The 9245-nt window shown below is 48.1% G+C and overlaps 1 protein-coding gene across 4 annotated transcripts; it reads right to left on the minus strand.

The window, feature by feature from the left end:
* Positions 1-2939: 2939 nt before the first annotated feature.
* Positions 2940-3927, minus strand: AHSP (alpha hemoglobin stabilizing protein). Of its 4 annotated transcripts, none has more exons than XM_047779128.1 (3): positions 3797-3927; positions 3550-3624; positions 2940-3309 (listed from the first exon to the last, which is right to left on the minus strand). In XM_047779128.1, exons 2-3 carry the CDS (start codon positions 3622-3624, stop codon positions 3106-3108), a joined length of 279 nt encoding a protein of 92 aa, XP_047635084.1. In that variant the 5' UTR covers positions 3797-3927; the 3' UTR covers positions 2940-3105. The 4 variants fall into 4 exon arrangements, 3 of the variants coding, with proteins under 3 accessions (XP_047635084.1, XP_047635083.1, XP_047635085.1); XM_047779127.1 differs by having other exon boundaries at positions 3550-3627; positions 3797-3908; XM_047779129.1 differs by having other exon boundaries at positions 3550-3627; positions 3838-3855.
* Between the last annotated feature and the right edge of the window lie 5318 nt (positions 3928-9245).

Raw genomic sequence — 9245 nt, forward strand, 5'->3', positions numbered from 1 at the left:
CAATCTAAATGTTCATCGACAGATGAATGGATAAAGGTGTCACATATATATATACAGACACACACACACACTCATCCGTAAAAAAGAATGAAATAATGCCATTTGCAGCAACATGGATAAACCTAGAGGTTATCACACTAAGTGAAGTAAACCAGACAGAAAAAGACCAGTATCATATGATATCACTTATACATGGAATCTAAAATATGACACAAATGTACTTATGAAATAAACAGACTCACAGACATAGAAAACAAAGACATAGAAACAGAGTGAGAGAGAGATAATTAAGAGTTTGGGGTTAGCAGATACAAACTATTATACACAAAATAGGTAAACAACAAGATCCTACTGATACCACAGGGAACTATGTTCAATATCCTGTAATAAACCGTAATGGAAAAGAATACGATGAAGAATATATACATATATATGTAACTGACTCACCTTGCTGTACACTAGAAACTAACACAAATTGTAGATCAATACTTCAATAAAAATTTTAAAAAGAACTGCTTAGACCTTTGATTGGCACATAGGAAGCATTCGTGTGTAAGTTTGTTGAATAAAATATGAAAAGCATAAAAAGAAAGAAATGGGGAGTTCACAGCTCCCACAGCTGGATAGTTTCAAATTTATGAAAAATTCATCTTCGGTAATGGAGCCAAAGTGGCTGCTGCTGCTTCTTCTTCTTTTTTTTTTTTTAAAGAAAAGATATTCAATTATTTCTTAGTCTAATCTCTTAAAATACTCAATGTGTTTTCACAAGTGCAAGAGGAGGAACTGCTCTCAGCCAACAACTTACCAGTGATTTCGACACACAAACTTCAAATCATCATGCTGTATACTTATTTTTAATTTCTGCACTGGAAAAGAAAAGGAAGGTGTAAATGAAGGTTAGTTCACAGTGACTCCATCTTTGCCTTTAAATTAATCTTTCTTCTTGGGGGCAGAAGGGGAAAAGAAAGATAGGGGAAAAGTGGCTGCTGACCATTCTTTTCAGCTATGGTTCCAACAGCAACAGAGATACTCTAATACTTTCTTCATGCGGTTCCTCTGTCTCTCTCTACCCATGCACGGCAGTCCGGGTCTTTTGCAAAGGTGACGCTATTGACGACTATCGCACCTGAGCAGGCCTTGCGTCCCCTTTAAGGAGCTTTCTGAGGGGTGCGGTGAGAAGGCCTCGGCCTCCACCTGGGCCACCAACCACGCCATAGAGGTGTTCGCTGCCTAGTTCCCCGGGAGGCTGCCATTCTTGCAAGGGCTGGGTACACTACATACCCCAAGTTTGGAAGTATGGCTGGGGTTACTGAGCCCGTTCCTTTTGGACTTTGAATTGGACTACAGAGGCCCTCAACCAAAAGAGCGCACAGATCCGAAATGAAGCCTCGTTGTAAGTTAGACTGAAAACCAAAACCCAAAATACAACCCCCCAAAGCCTCTCAAACCCATTCTCCGCTGAGGTACAGAGCCCAGAAAAACCATCGCGAGAGCGTCGGCACACTCCCTGGGCGCGCGCCGGGGGCAGCCTCTGATTGGTGCGCCTCGTCTCTTAGCCCCGCCCCCTGCCCGAGCCCCGCCCTCCGCGCCCCAAGGCTCGCAGTCTGTCTCCCAGCTGGCGGGCCCTTCCTCGTTCTCAACACCTTCATTTCATTTTTTATTTTATTTGTTATTTTATTTTTTTTTGTCTTTTTGCTATTTCTTGGGCCGCTCCCGCGGCATATGGAGGTTCCCAGGCTAGGGGTTGAATCGGAGCTGTAGCCACAGGCCTACGCCAGAGCCACAACAACGCAGGATCCGAGCCGCGTCTGCAACCTACACCACAGCTCACAGCAACCCCGGATCCTTAACCCACTGAGCAAGGGCAGGGACCGAACCCGCAACCTCATGGTTCCTAGGTGGATTCGTTAACCACTGCGCCACGACGGGAACTCCAACATTTCATTTTTTAAAAAGAAGCTCAAGAGCCTGACCCGGTCCTGGTTCCACCCCAGAGTCCTACGAGGAGGAGGCTTAGGGTCTGGAGGTCGTAGTGAAGGACGCTCTAGTCCTGGGAATGACAGAAAGTTGGGGCAGAGGCAAGGCGAAAAGAATCTCTACTTTCCGATCCTGACCTGGGGGGCTGAGGGGTGTTGGAGCCCAAGGTTTTCCGTCTGAAAAAAAAGGAATGTACTGAACTGTTTCCCCAAGATCCCTTCCAACTCTAAATAAGGCGGTGCTCCTGGGAGGTGTTCTGTGGTCGTCTTTAGAGTCTGAGATCTTAGAACATTGTTCTAGCTGGGGTTAAGGGCAAGGGACTGGACAATTTAGGCGGGAGGACACTTGATTTCACCTAAACGTAGGATAAACAAGTCTGGGAGATCCAACAACTTTCTTCTAGACTGAGTATCACAGGGCCACAATTTCTTTTTTCTTTTTTTTCTTTACTTTTTTTTTTTTTTTAGGGCCGCATCTGCGGCAGCATATGGAAGTTCCCAGGCTGGGAGGGTTTGAATTGGAGCTGTAGCTGCCAGCCTAGCCACAGCCGCAGCCGGCCAGATCCAAGCCGAGTCTGCCACCTTGCCCCCACAGCAATGCGGGATCCTAAACCCGCTGAGCGCGGCCAGGGATGGAACCTGCATCCTCACGGATACTAGTCAGGTTTGTTACCGCTGAGCCACCATGTGAACTACGACAGGGCCACAAATTCTGCAGAGGCTCTATCTCCCTCTTTTTGTCTACGACCCCCCGCCTCCCAGCACGGACTCTTTAGGCTTTGCTTCTCTGGCCCCTCCTTCAGGCTGTTTTAGTACTGCCCAGTGGTTACCTAAGGCTGCCAGCCTCTGTTCTAAGGAATTAGACCTCCAAGGTCATTTCTAGGAAGCAAGACTGAGGGAAAGGAGATTAACAGTCTTCACAAGTCATGAATCAAACCCCAAGAAGAGTCGGAGAGCCAAGAAAACCATCAAAACCAGGACTGGTCTTTATTGAGGAGTCAGGGTGCCATAACACCCTGAAAAAGCAAAGCCTGGGGACTTGACAAACACAGAAGCGGCATTTAAGGGTTTCTTAGACATGCAACCTGGGTCTCCCCGCCAGGGGAAAGGCCATGGGTGATGGGGTTGCTCACAAGGACTTGAGGAAGTTCCTGTATTTGTCCAGGAAACTGGCAGACAGAGTATTCAGCTCTCGGCGAAGTTCCTGCAGAGCCTTGTCCTGCTCTTCCTGCTCCCCCACCATCTTCTTCTTGTAGTAGTTGAGGTACAAGTCCACCCAGTCATTCACCACAGTCACCATGGCGTCTGCGGGGATGGCAGGCTCCGAGAAGACCTGCAAGGTGGGGTGGGGGGAGGGGGTTAGGATTCCACAAGGGAAACCCCGCTGAGCCGTGTGATCAGGAATAACCACACACTCTGACGCCCCCTTTTCTCCGCTTCGTATGCCCTGTCTCTAGAAGGTTCCATCAATGCCACCGCAACCCTCCTGGCTCCACATTATTTTCCCTTCTCTGTCCTCATCCATTCTCCACACTTCCGGCCCTTTCTTTGAAAACGGAGGGCCTTGGCCTACCTGCTGATTCAGCAGAACGTTAAATTCCTTTACTCCTGTAGAAATGAGATCCTGATTGGTTGGAAGAAGGGCCATCTGCTTGGGTAGAGAAACAGATGGAATTTAAGTATCCTTTTCCCCCATCCAAGGGTTATTTCCCCCAATTCCCTCACTCCCCTGAAGAATCCCTGGTGCAAGGCCAGCTGCCCTCCACCACCTTTCAAACCCTGCCCTGTTCTGAGATGGCATTTCTCCCCAGGGGGCTCACCTTCAGGTCCACTGCAGGTGGAGCTGTAGTGTCTCACCTACCCTTTGCAGGGTCTGGATGTTTCTCTGTGCCCAGCTAGATGCAGACAAGGAGGCAAGTGTCAGCCCAAGAGGGAAACGCCCTGCATTTAGGAGCTGAGGGAGGGTGATAGGTCAGCCAGGGCAGGGGAAGGAGGGAGAGGCTTCCCTGAAATTAGAAAGATAGCAAGGCCCAGAAAATAGATAAGTGGGGAGGGGAGGGACCCAGAAAACCGGACCAGAGACAGATCCTTGTCCTCTCCTGCACACCCCAGTATCCAAGCTTCAAATGCTAACATTAAATGATGTCCCATTCCATGACAGGCATTGATTGATTGATTGTAATTTTTAGGGCTGCACTTGTGGCATATGGAAGTTCCCAGGCTAGGGGTCCAATAGGAGCTACAGCTGCCAGCCTATGCCACAGCAACAGCAACACAGGATCTGAGCCATGTCTGCGACCTACACCACAGCTCACGACAACGCCAGATCCTTAACCCACTGAGCAAGGCTGGGAATCAAACCCACAAGCTCATGGTTCCTAGTCAGATTCATTTCCACAGCACCACAACAGGAGCTCCCTACAGGCATTTTTTTAAACCATCCCAACAAGCAGTGGCAGTTATTCTCCCAATTCATAGATGATCTATTACCAGCAGCTTACATTCCGTTTATCATTTTGTGCCAGGCTCTATTTCAAGCAAGTATTAAGGTATTTCTTCTTTCCTTTTCTCCCCACCCCGACCATGCCTGTGGCATGTGGAAGTTCCCAAGCCTGGGATCAGAACCTAGCCACACTGGCGTAGGCCGGTGGCTACAGCTCCGATTGGACCCCTAGCCTGGGAACCTCCATATGCCGCGGGAGCGGCCCAAAGAAATAGCAAAAAGACAAAAATAAATAAATAAATAAACACACACACTAACAACAACAGAAAGCACAAAAAAAAAAAAAAAAAAGAACCTAGCCACAGGGGTGACAACACCAAATCCTTAACCACTAGGCCACCAGGGAACTCCCAATTCTTATAAAAAATCATATTAGGCAAGTTCCAGTGACAGCCACATGTTGTAGGTGTACGCCAGCTGCAAGGTGGGAGGACTGAACGCTTCCAGGCTGAGCTCCACAAGAGTGGCGACGCATGTGTCTTATTCTCTGTTATATCACCAGACACTCAAGAAAGTTAAGATACTCTTTTTCTTGTGGCTCAGTTTCTGTCTGTCTTTCTTTCTTGGCCACACCTGCGGCATATGGAAGTTCCCAGGCTAGGGGTTGAATTGGAGCTGTTGCCGCTGGCCCACGCCACAGCCACAGCAACGCAGGATCTGAGCTGCACCTGCAACCTACACCACAGCTCACGGCAACTCCAGATCCTTAACCCACTGATTGAGGCCAGGGATCGAACCTGTGTCCTCGTGGATACTAGTCAGATTTGGTACCTCTGGGAACTCCTCCTGTGGCACAGTTTCCATCCCTGGCCTGGGAACTTCCACATACCACAGTTGTGGCCATAAAAAAAAAGAAAGAAAAAGCCTCACAATGTTCATAGGCACCTATTCACACATAGTTTGTTGATTTGCTTTTTTTGTTTAGAGCATTTTCTTAATCAATATACGACAAAGTGAACTTCCTTTTGGTGAACAATGTATGGATTTTAACACATAGATTCATGTAACTGCTACCACAATCCAGATACAGAATACTTCTGTCACCCCCAAACTCCTTCCGGCTTCTCCATTATAGTCACCCCGACTCCCATTCCTAAATCCTGCCAAGCACTGTTTTGTTCCCTGTCACTACAGTTCAGTGTTTTTGAGGATGTCCTGTGATGGAAGCATACAGCATGTAGCCTTTGAAACTGGCTCCTTTGTTTCAGAGTAATCAATGCCCTTAAGCTCATCCAAGTTGTTACAAGCACCGTGTTGTTCCTTTCCATTGCTAAGTGTGCACTGCACAAATGCACTAGTTTGTGGATTCATTCACCACTGAAGAACATTTGGATAGTCTGAAGTTACTGCCAAGTCTGAATACACGTGCAATAAATATTTGTGTACCAATTTTTGTGCGAACATGTTTTCATTTATTTAGGGTAGAAAGTATGTGTTCCCACTAGGAGAAATAATTGCAATATGACCTGACAAAGAATATGTATACAGGGAGTTCCCTTAGAGGCTCAGCAGTTAACGAACCCGACTAGGATCCATGAGGATGAGGGTTCAATCCCTGGCCACGCTCCGCAGGTCAAGGATCCAGGGTTGCCATGAGCTGTGGTGTAGGTCACAGACACGGCTCGGATCTTGAGTTGCTGGGGCTGTGGCATAGACCGGCAACTGAAATTCCAATTCGACCCCTAGCCTGGGAACCTCCATATGCTGCAGGTGCAGCCCCCAAAAAATTTAAAACAAACTCCTGGAATTCTACTGTGGTGCATGAGGTTAAGGATCCAGCTTTGTCACTGCAGCAGCTGGAGTTGCTGCTGTGGTGCAGGTTGGATTCCTGGTCCAGGAAATCCCACGTGCTGTGGGTTCAGCCAAAAAAGAAAAAAAAAATAAAACAAACTCTTGGAGTGCCCATCATAGCTCAGTGGAAATGAATTCGACTAGTAGCCATGAGACTTTAGGTTTGAAACCTGGCCTTGCTCAGTGAGTTATGTATCTGGTGTTGCCATGGCTGTGGCTTAGGCCAGCAGCTGTAGCTCCAATTAGACCCCTAGCTTGGGAACTTCCATGTGCTGCAGGTGCAGCCCAGAAAGAAAAAGAACAATACAGGTAGTTCCTGATGGCTCAGCAGGTTAAGAATCCAGTGTTGTCCCTGCTGTGGCTCAGGTCACCGCTGGGGCATGGGTTTGATTCCTGGCCTGGGAACTTCTGAATGCCCTGGGAGCAGCCAAAAATTAAAAAGAAAAAAGATGCTATAGTTCTAATTTGCCTCAAATTGGACTCCTGCCTCAGGGCCTAGAAGAGTAGCACCTGCCCACTGAATTTTTTTTTTTTTTTTGGTCTTTTTGCCTTTTCTAGGGCCGCTTCTGCGGCATATGGAGGTTCCCAGGCTAGGGGTTGAATTGGAGCTGTAGCCGCTGGCTTACACCAGAGCCACAGCAACGTGGGATCTGTGCCGCGTCTGCAACCTACACCACAGCTCATGGCAACGCCAGATCCTTAACCCACTGAGCAAGGCCAGGGACCGAACCCAAAACCTCATGGTTCCTAATCGGATTCGTTAACCACTGAGCCACGACAGGAACTCTGAATTTTTCTTTTTCTTTCTTTTTATGCCCGCACCTGCAGCATGTGGAAATTCGCAGACTAAGGGTCAAATCAGAGCTGCAGCTGCTAGCCTACACCACAGCCACAACACTGGGATCCAACCTGCATCTGCGACCTACACCACAGCTCACAGCAATGCTGAGCCACAACAAGAACTCCTGCTCACTGAATATTTGTTGAATGAATAGATGAATAAATTACTTTTACCAGTTTTCAGCTCAGTAACTTTGCTGAAGTCACTTCACATATGCAAGTCCTAGTTCCTTTGTTTAGGGGAGGAATAGGAGTTCCTGTTGTGGCACAGCAGAAACAAATCTGACTAGTATCCTTGAGGATACAGGTTCAACCCCTGACCTCGCTCAGTGGGTTCGGGATATGGCACTGCTGTGAGCTGTGGTGTAGGTCATAGATGCAGCTTGGATCCTGAGTGGCTGTAACTGTGCTGTAGACCAGCAGCTGTAGCTCTGTTTCAACCCCTGGCTTGGGAATTTCCATATGCCGAGGGTGCAGCCCAAAAAGCAAAAAAATTTTAAAAATGTAAAATCATACCTACAAGGGCTAGTGAGAAAATAAATTCATTCATTCCACTTATGAATATTTAGCACCTGCCTTGTGCTGGGCCCTGGGAAATATCAGTGCCAAAGACAAAGTTCCTCTCCCCTACGAGCTTAAGTTCTACTGGGGGGAGTGAGAGGATGAACAGTAAGGGGTGAACTCTGAGAGAGCGAGCAGGGCCCCATCTATAGAGCTTCGTGGGCCCTGGCAGAGTGTGTTTTGTTTTCAAATGTGAAAGAAAGGCATTGAAGGGTTTGGAAGAGAATGTTGCTATCCTCTTCCATAAAACAGGAAGCTACTGGAAGGTTTTAAGCAGGGGAGTTTTGTTTTGTGTTTAGGGCCGCACTGGTGGCCTATGGAGGTTCCCAGGCTAGGGGTCGAATCAGAGCTGTAGCCACTGGCCTACACCATAGCCACAGCAATGCCACAGCTCACAGCAACACCAGAACCTTAACCCACTGATCGAGGCCAGGGATTGAAACTGCATCCTTGTGATTACTAGTCAGATTCCTTTTCGCTAAGCCACGATGGGAACTCCTAAGCAGGGGAGTTTTAAGCTGGGTAGGGAGCTGACTCCAAGGGGCAGGAGGGGAAGTGGGGACAGGCATTCGACAATATACCGAGCATTGAGCAGAATGTTCCATGCTGCTCATCACCTTGACTTTATGCTCACTGATCTCCCCAATTCCCACACGGCATTTAGACTTTTCCCGCAATTTCGTAGACCCTCTCCCCCAATAAACACCAGAACTTCTTGCCCATTTCTCCTGTGTCCTGACACTCTTAACTGCAATCCCTTGATTTTCTCATTCTTCAGATATTCTTAGGATCTTTTCAGAAATAATATTCTTCGGAGTTCCCGTCATGGTGCAGCAGAAACAAATCCTACTAGAAACCATGAGGTTGTGGGTTCAATCCCTGGCCTTGCTCAGTGGGTTAAGGATCTGGCATTGCCTTGAGCTGTGGTGTATGTAGGTCGCAGACACAGATTGGATCTGGCATTGCTGCAGCGTAGCCTGGGAACCTCCATATGCCGCAGGCGCAGCCCTAGAAAAAACCAAAAAGACCCAAAAAAAGGGGTGGGGGGGGAGGAGATTAACAGGGTCTCAGGGATGATCTGGTCCAACTTATTTATTTATAAATATCTTTTACACACCTACTATGTGTTGGGTATTGGGAATGGGAGACAAATACAGTCCCTGCCTTCACAATAAAAAAGGCACCTGGGAGTTCCCGTCGTGGCGCAGTGGTTAACGAATCCGACTAGGAACCATGAGGTTGCGGGTTCGGTCCCTGGCCTTGCTCAGTGGGTTAAGGATCTGGCGTTGCCGTGAGCTGTGGTGTAGGTCGCAGACGCGGCTCGGATCCTGCGTTGCTGTGGCTCTGGCGTAGGCCGGTGGCTGCAGCTCCGATTCGACCCCTAGCCTGGGAACCTCCATATGCTGCGGGAGCGGCCCAAGAAATAGCAACAACAACAACAACAAAAAGACAAAAAAAAAAAAAAGGCACCTGGAGCCCCTTAGGCACAATGACTTTGCCCAAAGCCACAAGCTAAAAATTCTGTGGCTGCACCAGGTCTCAACCCAACGATAGGAATGCCCTCTTCCAGGGCT

The sequence above is a fragment of the Phacochoerus africanus genome, chromosome 5 (assembly GCF_016906955.1).
Source record: "Phacochoerus africanus isolate WHEZ1 chromosome 5, ROS_Pafr_v1, whole genome shotgun sequence".
NCBI classification, from domain to species: Eukaryota; Metazoa; Chordata; class Mammalia; order Artiodactyla; family Suidae; genus Phacochoerus; species Phacochoerus africanus.

Coding starts and splice junctions, on each gene's coding strand:
- AHSP (XM_047779128.1), bottom strand. CDS start 3,624: ATGGCCCTTCTTCCAACCAATCAGGATCTCATTTCTACAGGAGTAAAG. Junction 3,310..3,549: donor ACGTTCTGCTGAATCAGCAG/GTAGGCCAAGGC, acceptor CCCACCTTGCAG/GTCTTCTCGGAGCCTGCCAT.